We start from the raw sequence: 19,663 nt of genomic DNA on the forward strand, positions 1-19,663 counted from the left end.
CAGAGGGTCTGAACTTTCAGGCCTGCCGCTGACCTCTGGGGAGGGGAGGGGGCCACAGGGTGAATGAACCCTCAGTGGCAGATGATTTCATCAGTCACAACTGCACTGATGTAATGACTCCTCCATAAAAACCCAAGAGTACAGGGTTTGGAGAGCTTCAGATTTTAGGTTGCTGAATACTTCCTTGCAGGCGCTCGGAGGATGGTGCTCCCCGCCTGCCACCCCTTCATAGGGGGAGGGCATAAAGCTCCAGAGCCTCCCTCATACTTTGTCCCCTGCACCTCTTCCATCTAGCTGTTCCTGACTTATATCCTTTCTAATAAACCCATAACCTAGTAAGTAAACTGCTTCCCTGAGCTCTTCGAGCCACTCTAGCAAATGACTCACACCTGAGGAGGGGGTTCCGGGAACTTCTGACTTAGAGCTGGTTGGTGGGAAGCACAGGTAATGAGGGCACTCGCAGCAGGTGTCTGAGACGGGGAGCTTGTGGCACTGAGCCCTGATCCATGGGATCTGACGCAAACTCCAGGCAGACAGTGCCACACCCAGCGGTGTCCTGAGGGTGAGCAAGAACTCCCCACGCATCCAGTCACAGAAATGTTCAATGTGGGGCTCAAGGAGAGGAGAAAACCAGTTCTCCTCCTCTGCTGTTGCCCCCCGAGCTCTACTTGAGATTGCTCTCTTCGTTTGATGAGGGACACTGGCAAGCGGTAGGGGATAAAGACTCATTAGCAGCAAAGCGCCACCCTGTCCCCACCAGTAAGGCCACAGGACTAGAAGGCAGGTATCTGCATCTCCCTCCTTGTATGGCCTTGTGCAAACAGCACCTCTCCGCCCCATCGGTTCTCAAGATAAGATCCTGAAGTGAAATATTAATTGGGTGCCACTGTAGCTCTGATGATCTTTAATGTCCCCAAGCCTCAGATAATCTACCCATGGAACAGTGCCCTCTACTCTGAATAGGCCTTGTGAGGTTCCATCGAGAAACATGAACAAGAAACAGGCCTGAAAGAACCCTGTAAGTCCCCACACGATGTGCAAACACAAGGGATCAAGGGAGATCTGAAGCATAGGGCACCAAGGAGGCACCATTCACGATTCAACCCAGAATGCTGCAAGTAAGCCCGTATCTCTCGCCTGGCTCCCTCGTGACCCAGGCCCAAGGACAGGGCGCTGCCAGGATTGATGGACGGGCCCCAGGAGGCTGAGAGAGGGATGCTGAGCTGGATCACTTACATTGGCTGAATTGTGGTGAACTCTGGGATTTCGTCTTTTTTCTTTCTGAAGAGGAACCAGTAGGTCAGGAGGCCCACAATGAGTGAAAACAGAATCATGTCTGTCATGCTGAAAAGAGACACTTCTTCAACCACAGTTTCAGACACGGTGGCACTGGCATCCATACTGGAGTCCTCCATGTTGACAGGAAACTGCAGGGGAGAGAAAGATCAGGTATCAGCTGGGAGAAGTAGGGTCAGCCTGAGGCCTGTGGGGGAGTAGCCTGAAGCCTGCAAGGGGACACCCTGAATCCCAAAAGCTTCAGCCAGGGTTTCTATGCCCCAAGGAGTAGCAGCAACGGGCAAAGCACTGTGGACAGAAGCTGCTGGACCCACACACGGCTGGCCCCTCCATGACATGGCTACAGCCTTGGACCGAAATCAAAGTAGCAAATGGCACCATGATGTCCACAGGTATCCTACAGCTGGAGCTGGTACTGGGTCCCCTGCATACACAGAGAATGGAAGCTACAGACTCCCTGGACCACTGAGCACCCTCCAGCCCCACAAGGGCTTAGAAGGGTTGGTTCCCCATCACAGTGGGGGTCGCTTGGAGACAAATCCTTCCCCCTGGGCTGCCCCACACCCTGCACATTCCAAAGACCTTTAGGACTGGCCCCTGGATGACTCTTGGGAAATCACTCCTGAGCCTTGTGATGTGCCACCTGATGAGTGTCTCTGTACCCCTGGGACCTTGGGCCACGAAAATAGCTCCTGCTAACTATGTCATTCAGAATGACCGCCTAGGGCTCTGAATCACATCGTTTGGGCTTGACCTCTGGGGTGCTGGAGACCTAGTAGATAAGGTTAGAAATGCAATGCTCCACGCCTCCAAGGCTGACTCCAGATACAAACCCTGCACACCAAGGCACCAGGGAGCTCCCCTGGTTGCTAATCCTCCATACATGTGGCCATGCACAGTTGCTGGGAGCATTGAACCCCTAGAACTCCAGTGGGCAAGGACAACTGGAAGCATGTGCCTGGTTTTTCCCAGTCTCAGCCCTGTGGAGCCTTTCCCTTTGTTGGTTTCACGCTACATCCTTCTGTCATAATAAACTGTAATGGGGGTAAAAGAGCTTTTCTGAGTTCTGTGAGTCCTGGTGAATCACTGACCCTGAGAGTGGTCCTGGGGACGCCAACCTCGTTCACTCCCTCGAAAGATGCCCAGCGGGTGCTGCTGCCCCTGAAACCTGGCAGGGAAGCAGATCTGAGTCCATGAAGGTCAGTGTGGAGCACCTAAAGCCCCGGCAGCACACTTCTGCCTTTAATGAGGCCAGCTCAGCTCTGCAACCGCATTGCTCCATTTTGCAATCACCGCTGTTACCAAGAGGGCTGCTTGCACCACAACCATGGCTCCCAGCCTCAGTGGGGAAGCCTTCCTCACATCTCAGAAGCTCAGGCATGGGAGATTGCCTCACATCTGACTTCCATCCACTGTCCCTGCTGCTGGGAAACACCAGGGCCTCCCACACCCCCTCCAGCTGTACTCGCATCTGAGGGCCCGGGCACCAGCTCTGCCCTCCCTGGGCCTGCGGGGCATGGGCCCACTCCGAGCGGACCCTCGAACATGGCCCTCTGCCTTCTCATTCATCCGAGGTGCTTTTCGAACAGCCGAGTTCCTGCGATAATCTCAACGCATCCTCTTTGCTCTCTGATGCTACAGGACAAATTTAACTCTAGCACCCACACAGAGCACTGTTTATATTTAAGGATGAACTCATGCACGCTGAATATTTATTCAATGTTCGTTCAGCCCGTCTTCCTATTCAGCCCTGCCAGTGTTGTCTGGCACGCCCACAAGCCTTCTGTGTGTTTAGCTCTCACAGAACCATGGAGGGAGAGGACCCATCCCACAGAGTCATGCCACGTAGACCTTCTGAGTCCAGGCAACACAGGAAAGGCCCCGCCAGCATCCCTCACGTAGCAGCAGGCAGCCAATGTCACTTTCGTGTCCCACCACACTTCTCCCTCTGGGTCAGGTCACCCAGCCCCTTTACTGAGGGGAGACTTGTAGCCATGAAGCAAAATGACCAGTGACTATTTCCTGACACATATGTGAGCTGCCTGCACCACCTGAGAAAGCTGGTCCCACAGGCAGTTCCTGCAGGGATGGTGTGCTGGAGGGCAGGGGATCCACAGTCCCACCCATGCTACATTTGGTTCTAGCCGCCCAGGCCACTACCACAGACTCCTCAGGGGCCTGCTCCACACAGTAGCCAGAGGGAGCCTTTTTAAAAGTATGCCAGATCATGTCCCTAAGCAAAGCCTCAGATGGTTCCATGTCCTACTTAGCACAAAATCTAAAGGCCTTAGCTGGTCTACAGGCTCCATAGGGTCTGGCCCCTCACCCTTCCTCACGCCTCACCAATCACACTGGCCTCCCTGCTACCCCTCAGGCCTCCAGGTCTGCTCCTGCCACAGGGCCTTTGCAAATGTTGATGCTATGGCCTGGACTCTGTTCCTCTAGTTATCTGTAGGGTTCTCTCTCCCTCTTCATTCAGGTCTCTGCTGGGATGTCACCATCTCAGAGAGGCTCTTCCTCAGTATAGTTTCTGGTTATTCTCCCTCCTTGAGCCCACTCACAGCACGGATCACTACCTGGCATTATGTTACCCGTTCTTCCCATTGGCCATCTCCCTGACTGCACGGTCAGCCCACAAGCACAGAGACTTCACATTGTTCATAGCCTGCCAGATGATGGGCGCCTAATATCAACTTGAATAAATGAACATGGGACGAGGCGCCCAGGTGGCTCAGTGGTTGCGTGTCTGCCTTTGGCTCAGGGCGTGATCCTATAGTCCCGGGATCGAGTTCCACATTGGGCTCCCTGCGTGGAGCCTACTTCTCCCTCTGTGTCTCTGCTTCTGTCTCTCAGGAATAAATAAAATCTTTAAAAAACAAAAGATGAACACGTGACTCTGGAGTGGGTGGGTTGGCAACACCTGTCACACAGATTACTGAGTGGCTTTACAGCCTGCAAAGCACCACTACTGCAGTTTGCTGAGGCTTTGTTCACTCTCCTTCACTCTGGCTCTAATACTCGCATTTACTGCATCCTTCAGCATCCAGGCCACTCTCCTCAAGCTCAGAGTAAGGACCCCATGCACTCTCGCACCTCATGGAAACGACTAGGTGCTGTCTGCTGGGATGCCGACTCCCTGCAGCATGCCAGGGTGGGGCTCTGGCCTTATGGCCCCACCAGAACGCGGGACAACGTCAGTACTCAGGGGTCCCCAAAGCACTGAGAATGTCCCCAGCAGCACTGACCGCAAGGCATAAAACTTCAGACAAGAGCTGCAGAGGAGCAGTAGAAGGACCTGGCGATCATTTTATCTGAGGCCTCCTTCTACTGTGGGGAACTGAAGGCTCCCAGGAGGTGTGCAGCTCACCCGAGTAAAAACTAGAAAGGGGCCCCAGCTTCCCAGGGGAGGCCTGTGCTCAGTACCCATCTAAGCAGGATGACTCATCAGACACGGGTCTCTCCCCTGCTCTGCTGTGGGCTCCTGAACAAACAATAGTATTGTAGGTACCTCTGTGTCTGGCACATGGTGGAAAGGGAGGACTGGCAAGGAAGTTAAGGAAAATCCTTACCCCCATGCTTCACATACTAGGACAGGACCAGTGTACCTGGGGCTAAAGCCTTAAACAGGCTGTTAAACCACGATTTCCATACAGAGCCACTGTTTTCACATTGAAGCTCACACAGACACCCACCCATCTCCTCTACTTGAGCCTCTGCATCCCTGCTCCAGTGCCTTTACATGTGCACGAGCTGCTTTTCCTTTAGTCGCTTCTGGCTTCAGACCTGGGGGTCTGACGACCTCAACTTGATCGTCACTCCCATGGGTCATACTTTCCTGGCATGGAGCTTGACACACAATCTAATGCTTGATAACTATCCACAGAATGGCTGGGGAGCCAATGAATATATTATGACCCACGGAATGTAGAATTTGCATGCACTGGTAACACAAAACGAGCAGATTGAAGAGAAATCTGGGGCTGGTAGTGTGCCCATGTGGTAATCCACTAGGACAGACACTGCCAAACTTCCTTGGTTCACAGAGCCCCTGGTATCTTGGTAAAATTTCCATGGTATCCCCAGGCCCAAAAAAGAATATCTAACAGCTCTATTTATGAAGTAGTTAGGTCCAAACCACCACTGAAATCCCAGCTTGGCAAAGATACAAATCATCCAAAGAAAGGCAGCAAGATCTTGTTAAAAATCATGAAGCAATACAAGCTGGTATGCTTCATGTGGAGTTTGACAGATGGGACTTCTACTGCATTGGTAAATTAGGAACCTCTGCCCGGTCTGGTATAAAATCACTCTCCTCTGCTATGGAAATATTCTGATGAGAACATTTTGGACATCCTGCCTGACAAGTGTCCTCCGAGTCAAATGTGGCAGGGTGACAGAGTCTATTGAAGACACTCCAAGGAGACTTGGAGAGCCCTGTGTCCTCTTTCTGCCCTGGAAGGGTCTTTAATCTGTAGATTGTTTCTTCTTTCCACATTTAGGGAAAAGGAGGAACACTGAACAATGCAGAGCTTTTGGGGCCAAATGCAACATTTGTCAGCAAGAGAAACTAAAACAAAACCAAAAATGAAATGTACATGTTTAAACAGAGCCATTTCTTGACTAGAGCAGGCCCTGCCACCAGCTGGCTGGGACTCCGAGCAAACCCCTTACAGGCTTTCATGTTCTCATCTGGAAAATTAGTTACAGAAAAAAGGGCAGATCAAAAGACCAGCCAATTAGGTCCTGCTACCCTGAACAGACCATATCATATCTGACCTTTTATTATAAATTAGGTCTGTACATAGTTTTCATTTTTATTATAAAAGACAATATACATATGGGAAAGGACATACATAAACAGCTAGACATATAAGAGAGAAACCATTCCTCCTGAATTTCAACAGTTGATGCTGCGGGCCAAAGGCAACCCATCCCAGCACTTCTGAAAATCCAAACAAGGCAGAAGGGCTCTTTCTCTGACTGTTTACAACACTGCAGGGTAAAATCATCCTCTAGGAAGTAACTGCGGCTCTGCATTTATTGTATGCAATTTCTGATCAGTAAACAAGACTGATCAAGCAACTTGGCCTCGACACTGGGGTGAGCGGCCTGAGCAAGTGATGTCGTTGGTCCCTTTGGCATGCAAGTCACCCAGTGGCAAACAGTCGCCAGTGACAACTGCTTAGCATCCACCCCAGCCACAGTGGGAACGGCATCTACTCACGTTCACAAACCTCTGCCAAGGATTAGTGGTTTCAAGATGAGGAGAAACTCTCAAGGCAGCTGAGCCTGCTTGAGCCTGATAGCTTATCCTCCAGAGACAGGAATGCTCAGGGGAAGGGCCTCCCCAAGAAAGCTGTGGAACAGATTCTTCTCTAGCTAGTGTGCCCACAAAGTTTATCCTCCAAACCAAGACACATCTGGGTGGATATCTTTGGATTTACCATTTTTCCGGTTCATTCGGCTTCCTGAATCTGTAGGCTGGAGGCCTTCCAGCCACTGTTTCTCTGAATACCTTTTTGGCCCACCCTCTTTCTCCTCTCCTGGAACTGCAATGACGTAGATGTGTTTTGTGATTGGTCCCCCAAATCCCTGAGGCTCAGATCACTTTTTTCAGTCTGTCTAGTTTCTCTCTGTTGCTTGCCATTAATTGTGTGTAATTCTGCTATTCTATCCTCACTCTGTCTTCACCATGCTACTATGGAGCCATCCACAGCTTTCAATTTTCACTATCGTATTTTTCAGTTCTAAGATGTCTGTTTGGCTCTTCATCTTGTATGATTCCAACATCAACATCACCTTAATGTTGATGTTGATTTATTTTTTCTCGTTCAAGTTGACATTTTCCTAGTTTTTAGTATGGTGATTTGGGATTGTATCCTAGACAATCTGGGAATAATGTTATACTCTGAATCTTATTAACATCCTCTCTTTTTATCAGTCACCATGAAGGTGGGGGATGGAGGGTGCCAACTCACTGCTGTCATTCGCAAGCGTGTCCCAGTAGGTATAACACCTCAGGGAAAAATTGAGTTCTGAGGAAAGGGAAGACAAGATGGTTCTACACAAAGAAGGGGCATCCAGGGACTAACACCTGAGCTGAGTCATGAAAAATTACCTGGGTCCACCAGCCAGATAAGGAAGCTAGAAGTTAGATAAAGGAAGCACATTTAAAGGCCTGGAATATGGACCAGCAGAGGCAATAGAATCTGGTGTGACTCAACTGTGGTATGATGGATGCATTTGTGTGTGTGGTGCAAAGGTGTTCAGTAAGAGATAAGCCTTTTGAAATACACTGAGACCAGTGTGCAAAGGGCCCAGGAGCCCTCTACATGTCTGGGGTCTTTGGGCCCTGGGCAGCCAGAGACAACCAGGCAGGGATGTGATATGATTACCACTATGTCACAAGTGGGAACCTGGACAACAGTGCTTCTTCCCACCATGTCAACACAATCATGAGGCTTTGACCAAGTCATCCTACCTCAGGACACACCCTGGCCAATGTTCCACAGTGGACAATAAGTGCCCCCAGCTGATGACCTTTCTGCCTATGTAACAGGGCCTGTGGGTGTGGTGTGGTATGGAGACACATGACTGGCATTGTGTCTGATGCAATGATGTAAAAGAGGAAGGAAGCCAGGAAAACTGATGTGTGAAAGTATGACTTGGCAAGAAGCAGGCAGGAGAGCCAGCATCACTCAGCACAAATTGAGCTGACCAAGCCTCATGGGAATAGACCACTGGAACTGCAGCTGGCACAGAGAGCTACGTGGGCTGGTTTCTACCACCCCCTCTGGGGCTGTGGCCACCTGGCCTAAACTCCAAGTGGAGTGAACCCACAGCTCCCCTACACCCTTGGTAAATACTTCAGGGCTTTTTGTGGGCCTACTTAGTAACACCATTAAAAGTTAGCACAGGATGATATATGGGCACAACATACTTCACAGGAGTTCTGTGAGGTAATAGAAAAAAATATATGTATTAGTCTCTCCCCCTGGTTGCTAGGATAGAGCTCCTAAAAGCCTTGTAATTTCCTAAGTGGTAAGAGCATTAGGAGCACCTTTTGTTCTAATGTGGTTCTTGGTAGGCTCTTAGATGGGATATGGTGACCAAACAGACCAAACCACAGTTAGCAGCTTGGAACTTTCAGCCCTGCCCATCCCTTTCTCCAGAGAGGGCAGAGGGGCTAGAAGTGGAGTTAATGACTGATCATGGCTACTGAGGAAGCCTCCACAAAGATCCTAACAGTACAAAGTTCAAAGAGCATCCAGGCCCCTTCCCAGTCCTCATCTTACATATTTCTCTATCTGGTTGTTCACCTGTATCCTTTATCGTGTCCTTTAATAAACTGGTAAATGTTAGGGTTTCCCTGAGTTGTGTGAGCTGAACCCGAGGAGAGTGTTACAGGGAACCCTCATTTATTGCTGATTGGTCAGAAGCACAGGTGACAGCATGGTCTTTGGCAGTCCCATGGCACTGAGCCCTTACTCTGACACCAGCTCCAGGTAGACAGTGTCATAACTGAGTTAAGCTGTAAGATACCCAGTTGGTGTCACAGAATCATTTATTGTGGGGAACCCACCCCCCCACCACCACCACATCTGGGGTCAGAAGTGCTCTGTGTGGCAGTAATGTCAGAGTAAGTGAGACACCGGAGAAAGCATCAAGCTTCTCTAATATAAGTTCATACCAGTTCATTCTCCTGATTAACTGCCTCAATTAATTTTGAATACAGAGGAAAAGAGAAACACATGAAACTGGAGGACTTGCCTTAGTTTATTCAAGTTCTGGGGAGAACAATTCTGAAGTTTACTCTGCCTCTCGAGCATCAGCAGGAATAAGGAATGACAAGCTGATGTGAACCCCCAAAGAGCAATCAGAACCCTCCCTATGCAGGGCACGTTTCAGTTCACACAACGTGTCCATGCAGCAAGCCTCAGCAGGGACAATGACACTGCCTCCATGTTTTACAGAAATGGGAATTGGTGGACCAACACCAGGATGGCCTCCCCAAACACTAAGGGCTCATGAAGAGAGTTAGGGCTCCATGCTTAGCACCAAAGACAAACTGGAACACAATCAGAAAGAGTCCCCAAGATGGAGTGGTCCCCAAAACAAGCCACATGAGAAATAGTACAGGAACTGGAGATATTTACCCTAAAGACAAGATTCAGAGGCAGCAGGCCCATCCCTTCTTTGGGTAGTGAGAAAATAGAGGAAGAAGAGGGCCCTAAGGGCACAAGTAAGCCTGGGTAATGGAGGACAGAGATTTACATACTGTACAAGAACTTTCTATTAAAGGTGTCTGAAGATAGAATGAGCTGTAATGCAGGGCTCTGATCACAGGAGATGTATCAACAGGAAGCCAGGTAACTTAATGACAGAGTGCCTGCCACCCCAGGAGCCAATGACACAGACCAACCAAGTGTATATTCATTAAACCGGACTCGCTGAGGTTGGTGACCATGCTGGGGGGGTGGGTGCAAGCTCCAAGTCTCTGACCTGAATTAATAAATACTGGTTTTCTGGGTCTCTTTCACTGAACCCTTTGAAACACATAAACACACAGGGTTCTAGTTCACAGTCAGCAAAAGCAGACAAGACACAATGATAGGGGATCCCATGGTTCAGCCTAAGGACTCAGGAAAGAGGAAGAGAAACAGGGAGGCTCAGAACAGAGCTCTGAAAAAGGCACAAAGGGGGACGTGCTAACTCTGGATTAAAAAACACGGGCCCCAAGAAGAGTGTGCACACTCTACACACACATAGAGTAGGGCTTGCAGCTTTAACAAGGAGATAACAAAAATAATCAATTAAAAATCAGGGTAAAAAAAAAAAAAAAAAAAAAAAAATCAGGGTAAATGAGGATCCTGGTTCCCCAGGCACACCAGCACCACGTCTGCGTGGCACTTTTCCTACCCACCTCGGTTTGCAGACACAAGAGGCTCCTCCTCCCTGATGGTCCTTTTGCTGCTCCTCTGTCTGCAAACAGGAAGCCTAGGAATCTGTAAACTGTGGCGGAAAGAAAAGGGAATTCCAGACTCCACGCCGAGGAACCATTTGTGCCCAGAAATTCCAGCCTCTGCCTGACAGCCTCCAGCCACAGGGGTCTCACCACCTCCTGTCCTAGCCTCCTCCTGCTCAAATGCTATTTGCCAAAGGATAAAAGGCCAGAAGCTGACCAGCCACACAGCTGTTCTCTCTCTAGATCTTTCCTTCATTTCTTCCATTTCTTCCACATGTAAATATATCACACATATGCATACATATACACATTCATACAAAAAGTAGATAAAATGTACCATTGATCCTTGAACATCACGAGGGGTAGGGGCACCAATGCCCCACACAGTCAAAAATCCATGTGTAATTTTTGATCCCCCCCAAAACGTTTCTACTACAAGCCTACTGTTGACTGGAAGCCCTACCAATAAGAGAAATAATCAACACACTATGTAGGTAAGAATTCTATGCTGAATTCTTACAGTAACATAAGCCGGAGAAAAGAAAAAATCATTAAGAAAATCATAAGGAAGGGGTGCCCAGGTGGCTCAGTCATTAAGCATCCAATTCTTGATTTCAGCTCATATCATGATCTCAGGGTGGTGAGATCCACCCCTGTATCAGGCTCTGAGCTGAGTGCAGAACCTGCTTAAGATTCTCTCTCCCTCTGCCCCTCCCACCTCTGCTCTCTTTCCCTCTCTCAAAAAAAAAAAAAAAAAAAGAAAGAAAGAAAGAAAATCATAAGAGGATATATATTTAAAGTACTGTGTATTTATTGAAAACAATCCATATATATGTGGACCTATGCAGTTTAAACCCATGTTGTTCAAGGGTCAGCCGTATTCTATTTTGTGAAACATTTTTCCAGTTGCTGGAGGGTCCTTGATAATGATATTTTCCTTGGCTGCCCAACAGTCCACTGATTTGCTGTACCATTACTTACTTAATTCCCTGTTCTTCATTCATTAAAATAGGCTTGATTACTTAAATACATATGGTCATGCGAGAAAAAAACGAGGAAAACACTTCCCACTGTGCAGCAGTTCACGCTCTGGTCAAGGAAACACAGATAACACTGTAGTTAAATGTGAGGATTGCTGTAAAAACCAGTGTTTACGGAGTGCTGTGGGGACAGAGAGGAAGAAACAGCCTGTCCCAGGGACATGGAGGAAGACACCAGGGCTCCCTGGGCTGTTGCCAATTTCCCACGTTGCTGGCGACTCACAGCCTGGGGGCCCACCGTAAGCAGGTACTGGGCCTAGTGCTTCAGGGGAACCCTTTCATGGCTCAGATGGCCCAGAAGTTACTGTTACCTCTTTCTAGCCACTGAGGTCAGAGCTCCGATGGGTTTAAGTGGTTGGTAGGAGGCCACACAGCCAGCAAGTAGTGGAGCCTGAATTAAAAATGTGTGTCTGTTTTTCTGAGGTCCACTCTGATGTCTGCTCTAAATAGTAAGAAAAGCATCTTGAGGGATCCCTGGGTGGCGCAGAGGTTTGGCGCCTGCCTTTGGCCCAGGGCGCGATCCTGGAGACCCGGGATCGAGTCCCACGTCGGGCTCCCGGTGCATGGAGCCTGCTTCTTCCTCTGCCTGTGTCTCTGCCTCTCTCTCTCTCTCACTGTGTGCCTATCATAAATAAATAAAAAATTTAAAAAATATTAAAAAAAAAGAAAAGCATCTTGAAACAGAAACCTTTCCTCTTTTGAAAAAAATCCTTCAATTCTTAAGAAGATTTGAATTTTTATAACTCTTGATACAAAACGTTGCTCTCACATACCATCAACCTCTAGCCAGACTAATGAGTGAAGAAAAGACAAGATGGCATAAATTGCCAATACAGGGAAGCAGAGTGTGGAAAGCGTTAGATTCTGCACAGATTAAAAATATGACAAGGGAAATTTTGACCAACTTGACATCAACATTTGATAATTTCGATAATGTATCTACATTTTTCAGTAGACATACACCACCAGGGCTCAACCTAGAGAAACAACTCACTAAGAGGATTCAGATTAGCAGTTAAAACCTTCAATAAGAGGGAACTCCAGAAGCAGACGGCTTTACCAATAAAGTCTACCAAATATTTGAGGAAGACGTTACACCAGTTCTCTACAAATTCTTTCAGAAAATAGAAGGCTGCCCTACTTGTTTTATGAGACCTGTATTACCCTGATATCAAAACCCGACAAAGACAGTACAAAAAAGGCTGTTGGCCAATACAGCTTTGGGGCAAGGGTCATGAGTGGGAGACACAAGGAAAGCTACTGGCATGGCAGACAATGTGTAGAATCCTGCTCTGGGGTGGTAGCTGCAGAGAGGCTATTCATGCAAAAATTTCCCAAATTGTGCACTGAGGGTCTGTGCCCTTTACTGTATGTAAGTTATGCTGCAACATAAGTGTGTGTCCACAATACAAAAGCACATGTACTCTGACCCCAGTGATGGAAAAATATGTACATGTATGCATAAAATGGTGTGTGAGAGGATTGTCACAGAAACAGTATCTCAGGGATGAGATTTTAATTTTTTCCCTCACTTCCTAACATACTATTTGCTTGGTTTTTAAAATAACAGTTGTGTGCTATTTACTCAATCAGAAGAATATCTGAAAGCTGTTTTCTCATGGAAAACGAATGCCCAGCTCTCGGGGTCCAGTGATTCTCTTCTTGGGCTGTACCTCTCACTGGGACCAGGGGCACATTTGAGGCAGCACTGTTGGGAACGGCCCCAACCTGGATGCTTAGGTTTTTAATTCCAAACAACGGAATGCTATGCAGCAGTTAAAAAATAAGTAGGTGGAGAAGCCTGGGTGGCTCAGTCAGTTAAGCAGCCGACTCTTGATTTCAGCTCAGATCATGATCCTGGGTATCCTGGGATAGAGCCCACGTCGGGCTCCAGGTTCGGTGGGGAGACTGCTTGAGATTCTCTCTCTCTCCTTCTGCCCCTCCCCCAACACTCATTCTCTCTCTCTCAAATGAATGAATAAATCTTTAAGAAAAAATAAGTAGGTGGAACTATAGTACTCTCACTGAAAGACTGCCAAAACATACTGAATTAAAAAAAGAGTTATATCCTCATGATGAGACCATTAATGAGATAAAAGAAAAAGTATATATTTCTCCAGGAAAGTGACCCATAGTGACTTCCTCTAGGGAGTGTCTGCAATTAGAGGGGGTTGGTGGGTGTCTAACGTGCCTTTGCTTCGTCTGTCCTTTCCTAATGAGACGGCTGGTATTCATGGTATTCACGTGTTACTTCGGAAACTAAAAATAAATACACAGCAGCTGGGTTTCTTACTGATGAAGAAGGGAGCTGCAAATGTGGATAAAGAGAAGCAAAGTGGCGGTGTGCAAGAGAATGGGAGGTGTGAATGCAGGTGGATGTGTGCATGTGTGGATTGTATCTCCTATCTATCTCCCAGACCCTGGATTCTAACTAAACGTTGTTCTCCATTAAAAGGAACCAGGGCTCCTTGGAGGAATGGCGGACCCCAGAACTGGTACAGGAGAACCAGTGACTGAGCCTGGATCACCTTGCTGTGCCAATGAATAAAGTAGTACCCAAAGAATGACAGGGGATGATGTGTCAAAAGGAAACAGGGTCCTAGAAGAGGTTTCCACCGGCCAAATCTGGGACAGTCTCAGCACCGAGATAAATACCAGGGTGACAGATTATAACCATGAGAACAAACAGCACACAAATCAATACTGATATAAATATATAAATGGATACCCAGATGAATAAAAAAAAAAAAAAAAGGTTCTTCATTATAGTAGAATACCAACTAATAAAATGAAAGACTTAGAAAACCACCAATTGGCAACCTCTATATTAATAACATTTCAGGCAAGGATCATGAGTGCTAAATCTTGTGGGTCAAAGTTTGATGAGAAGTTCACTAACTACATAGAGAAAAACTGCCTCCCTCTACGGAGGTCAATCTGGGCTGACACCACCATAACCAAGTGATCAAAGGTAACGGCTCCAATACTGGGACAAAGTGACATTGCCCACCACCTGCTATGGTGCTCCAAAGGACACAGCACCATTTCCGTGCTATTCTGCCAAAAATATAGTCTGAATCTTATCATTGTCTTATCAGCAGGACAAATCCATGCTGGGGGACATACTACAAAGTGATGGCCTGGCTTTTTGGAAAATGTCAAGGGCAAATATTATACAAAAATAATGATCTCCTTTGGGGCATAGAAGAGTGGTTACAGTTACAGTTAAATGCAACCTTGGGCCAGAGAAAAGAAAAAGGAAGAAAAGATTTTTTATAAAAGACACGAATGAAAAAAAAAAAAAAGACACGAATGGAAAAATATGAATAATTTCACATTCAGAAAAACAGTGGATCAGTGTGAATTTCCTGATAGGAATTACTGTACTTAAGAAAACATCCAAAAAAGAAAAGAAAAGAAAAGAAAAGAAAAGAAAAGAAAAGAAAAGAAAAGAAAAGATCCTTGAATTTTAGAAAACACTGAAGTACTTAGGGGTAAATGAGCACCCTACCTGTAACTTATTCTCAAGTAGATCAGGGGAAAAAGAGTATTTTTTAAAGATTTTATTTATTCATGAGAGACACAGAGAAGAGGTAAGACATAGGCAGCAGCAGAAGCAGGCTTCCTGCAGGGAGTCTGATCCAGGACTCAATCTCAAGACCCCGGGATCATGACCTCAACCAAAGGCAGACACCCAACCACTGAGCCACCCAGGTATCACAGGGGAAAAAAATTTTTTTAAGTTATATATATATAGATAGATAGATAGATAGATAGATAAATAGATAGATAGATAGTTATATATATATATAGGGAGAGAGAGATAAACATGGTAAAGTGTTAATATTTGGGGAAACTGACTAAAGAGTATTTAAGAATTCATGGTTTTTGCCAATTTTTCTGTAAATCTGAAACTATTTCAAAATAAAACAAGTTAAAAATATACACGATCTGGGGTGCCTGGGCAGCTCAGTTGATTAAGTGTCCGACTTTGGCTCAGGTCATGACCTCATGATCCTGGGATCAAGCCCCGTATGTACCCTGAGCATCAGGCTCCCTGCTCAGCGGTGAGTCTGCTTGTCCCTCTCCCTCTGCCTCTCCCCCTGTTTGTGCATGCACTCACTCCCTCCCCCTCTCTCAAATAAATAAAATCTTTAAAACAAAATACATGATCACTGAAAAAAAATGCTAAATTTAAAAACATGAAGTAAAAGAATGCAACCCAACTATGTACTAGTTGCTTTTTCCTTCTACCAGTTTTTTGTTGTTTTTTGTTTTGTTTTTTACAGATTTTAAGTAATCTCTACACCTCAAGTGGGGCTCAAACTCACAACCCTGAGATCAAGAGTTGCATGCTCCACCAAATGAGCCAGTGAGGTGCCCCTGTTCTACCAGATTTTTAAAAAATATATACTTTATTCATTAATTCATGAGAGACACACAGAGAGATGCAGAGACATAGGCAGAGGGAAAAGCAGGCTCCCTGCAAGGAGCCTGATGTGGGACTCGATCCCAGATCTTGGGATCACACCCTGAGCTGGAGACAGATGCTCAACCACTGAGGCATTCAGGGGTCTCTTCTACCAGATTTATTTATTTATTTATTTATTTATTTATTTATTTATTTATTTATTTATATATAGGTCTTATCTAAATATAATTTTGTTGCTTTTTTAATGTATGAAATTGCAAACATTATAAATTCTCAAATGTTATCCTAGCCTATGAACAAAAGAGGCACTTGCTGAATATTGTCCCTATTATAAACAATGCCATGATAATCATGATGCTTGACAGCCTTTCAAGATAAATCTCTGTGTACCTCAGATTACTTCCTTAGAATGGAGTTTCCAAAAATATCTTAGAAGGATTTCTGGATCAAAAGGAGTAAATATTTTGAAGGCTGTTAAATTATTTTCCAAAAAGCAATTTATTTTCATCATTTTTCTGCAGCTCTCCCTCTTTGAGACCCCTTGCTGACCTGAAGAAAAGGGAGTAACTTACAAAGCTCTGTGCTCACAAAAGCCTGGGAGGAAAACAAGTAGAAAACCAAGCTTCAGGGGCGCCTGGGTGGCTCAGTCAGTTAAGTGTCTGCCTTTGGCTCAGGTCATGATCTCGAGGTCCTGGGATCGAGCCCCGCATCAGGCTCCCTGCTCAGAGGGGAGCCTGCTTCTCCCTTTCCCTTTGCTACTCTCCCCACTCTTGCACACGCACGTGCTCTGTCTCGCACTCAAATAAAATCTTAAAAAATAAAAACAAAAAAACAACCTTCAGTACCAGAATCAGTAAGCATTCCGGGGAGGCCATGATACCTGTGGCCAGAGGGAGAACAGAGAGAAGACACTGGAAAGATGGATGTGCAGACCAGACAGGCCTTCTCAACGATGGAAGAAACCTTTCCCAGGAAATTAGACCCCCCAGTGGTAGAAAGTGGGAAAGGTGTGCGTGGGGCGGTGCTGGCCCAGGGTCCCAATCACACACCAACCCAAGGACCACAGCTTGGGAACATACTAGTTCCACTGCCGAGCACTCCATTCATCACCTGCTGCTCCTCAACCCCTGATCCCTTCCCGTTGGGAGACTGTCAGGGCAGAGCAATGGGTGACATGGGGAGGAAAGACTGGAGTCCTGGGGAAGCATATTTCAATAATCATTTACACCACTTGTATCTGGAAATAGGTATGTTTAAACTCCTTACGTCGGGCAGCCTGGGTGGCTCAGCGGTTTGGCCCCACCTTCGGCCCAGGATGTGATCCTGGGGGCCTGGGATCGAGTCCCATGTCGGGCTTCTTGCAGGAAGCCTGCCCCATGTCAGGCTCCTTGCAGGGAGCCCACTTCTCCCTCTGCCTGTGTCTCTGCCTCTCTCTCTGTGTCTTCCATGAATAAATAAAATCTTTAAAAAATAAATAAAAATAAACTCCTTACGTCATGACATCACACACACACTAAGCGCCAAGACTCTGAGCTCCAGTTTCTTCCTTTATAAAATGGAGATATTAATTACTACCTGCCTCACAGGGGCTGTTGGCAGAAGTATGGAAGACAAAGATGTGTGCTGGGTGAATCCTACATAACAAAGATGAGAATTACTGTTCTGTTTTGTGCCTAGTGTACTAGGATGTGCTCTAACTATGAGAATTTAGATTGATGGGAGAATACTTCAACTCTGCCTCTCCGGAAGCCAGTCGAGGTGACTTCCAGAAGCTCTTCGATTTCCTTAACAGTTCAGAGAATATGATCTTGAGAAACCCAAAAGCTCTGGAGAAACCCAACTTTTACTGAGGGGAGATTAAGGTTTGGGTTCTGAGGTCGAGAACTCCCAGAATGTGTCCAATTCTGCCTTTTACCTATCAGAGGGCTTGCCCAGAGATTTGCCTCCAGCTGGGCTGGAACTGGAGGGACCAGCTCCCTGCCCTCAACCGTTGCCCATGGGGCCAACAGGAGCAGGGTGAGTTCCCGTGCAACGTCTTTCAATCATCTTGACCAGCTCACCTTGATGTCCAACAGGAAAGCCTGAATTTATGCGTAGGCCTAGTCACTTGATAGCTGATACAGTACAAGTCTTTCTAACTAAAGAGGCAGAGGACAGAGAGAGGACAAAGGCCCCAGAGGCTACTAGATGGGGGGCAGAAGACAATGCCTGGTTAAGGGCAGGCACAGGAGAGCCCGGAGGGTCTCTAGAAGGTTCTGCAACAGCTCTTCTGGCCTCACAGGCTAGGACTCTGCACTCCTGCCAAGTCCAGTGCCCCTCCAGCCCAGTTCTTTTATCATCAGTAGGCAAGGTTAGCTCAGTCTTTGCAAACTTCCACCAGCCAGAATGGAAAACGATGGCACCTTTATCCCACTTCAGTTGTTTTCTGGTGTGGAGAATAGCCTGCACTTACTTTAGGAGGAAGACAAAACAAAACCCTACCTACCTTTTACGTATTCCTCCGCAGTGTAGTATTAAGTCCACATTTCAAAAGCTCCTCATTCCAGGATCCCTTAAAGAAAGAGAATAACTCTTTCTGCCTCATCATCATCTACTAACTCCAGGATTCCTATAGTTCAGTCAGAGCAAAGGAAACCATGGTTCCTTTCCAAAAGTAGTATTTGAGCTTCTACTAAAATCACAACTTTTCTAGCCAGAGGTGGTTTCACAGAGAAGGGATCGTAACATTGAGGGGGAGCAAAACAGCTCCAGCCTCTTCTCTGATTTCTCTCTAGTCCACTAGATTATGAAACAGTATGAGTAGCAAAACGGGCAGAGGGACATAATGAAAAGGGTGTGGGACTTGGCGGGAGTTCAAAGAATCAAATTTGGGTGTTGGCTTTCCTACCATCTGAGTAAATAATTTCCCCTCTCCGAGGGGAATAAGGCCAAGACATCCTTGTTGGCTTTTGCATAAATGACGCTTGTGGAAACGTTCTGCAAAGTACCACAGAAACACTGCTGGTTGAGGACACTGAAGACAACAAAGGTAAAACTGCCTTGAGGTGAAACACTCCACTCATACTAAAGAGTGGCTCTTCCACATCCATCAAGTATGCTCTGTGCCCAGCACCATGCCAGCTGAATGAACAAAGACAAACTAAGTCAGGGAATGTTCTGTTACTTCCTTGCCAGAATGAATGGTACAATTCATGGCTGGGTGAGGCTGGTGTAAGCCAAAGTGGCTGGGTAGGGGGGCTTCTTGACAAAGGAAGGCACAAAATATGGCAAGTGATAGAGAGGTGGGGGGGGGGGGGGAGCATCCAGAAGGGCCTAAAGGGAAAGTGGGCTCACAGCTTTAGGATTTAAAAAAAAAAAAAAAAAAAAAAAAGCCAGTTCAAAATTGCTCTGCCACTTATAGTTCTAGGACTTTGGGCAAATCTCAACTTCCCTTGGCCACTTTCCTATTTCAAGTGGAATACTACCACCATGGAGGCCTCCAACAAGGCTACAGAGAATAACATGAGGGAAACTGCACAGGGCACATGGCAGACATGCAAAGGATGGTGAGTTACCGTCCCTTCCATTCCTCTTTTCTGGGCAGATCACAGTGAAAATCAGCACTGCCACCGAGCACCCAATGGTCTTTCTAAAGACCATTTTCCAATAAAAGGAAGCAGGGCTTCTGAAAGAACTAGCTGGTTCTAGGGCCAGTGCATGGAAAACAAAAGATGAGTCTGGAACATTGCACAGCATTGTAAATTAAGGAAAAGCTCAAGGAAACAACCAGTAGACATCCCAAAGTCCTGATGGCTGAAGCTAGAACAATTTAAGCACCCAAATAAACAATGTTCTTGGATTGGTGGGGGTGGGGAGGGGTGGGGTGTAATTCATCTCTAAGGTTCTTTATTTTCTATTGTGGCAAAATACACACAGTATAAAATTTGCCAT

The 19,663-nt window shown here is 46.6% G+C and overlaps 1 protein-coding gene across 7 annotated transcripts in view; it reads right to left on the minus strand.

Moving 5' to 3' along the window:
* POR (cytochrome p450 oxidoreductase) overlaps positions 1 to 19,663 on the minus strand; it is a 68,785-nt gene that overhangs the window by 27,146 nt on the left and 21,976 nt on the right. For 5 of the 7 annotated variants that reach the window (XM_077908162.1, XM_077908156.1, XM_077908155.1 and 2 more), the window contains one exon: positions 1,237 to 1,427. In XM_077908162.1, coding sequence (XP_077764288.1) covers positions 1,237 to 1,415 — 179 coding nt within the window. In that variant the 5' untranslated portion in view covers positions 1,416 to 1,427. Of the gene's footprint in view, positions 1 to 1,236; positions 1,428 to 4,988; positions 5,135 to 10,219; positions 10,309 to 19,663 lie in introns of those variants that run through there. The other 2 variants (XM_077908158.1, XM_077908161.1) reach the window with 2 other exon arrangements.

This window comes from Canis aureus, chromosome 8, assembly GCF_053574225.1.
Source record: "Canis aureus isolate CA01 chromosome 8, VMU_Caureus_v.1.0, whole genome shotgun sequence".
In the NCBI taxonomy this organism is placed as follows: Eukaryota; Metazoa; Chordata; class Mammalia; order Carnivora; family Canidae; genus Canis; species Canis aureus.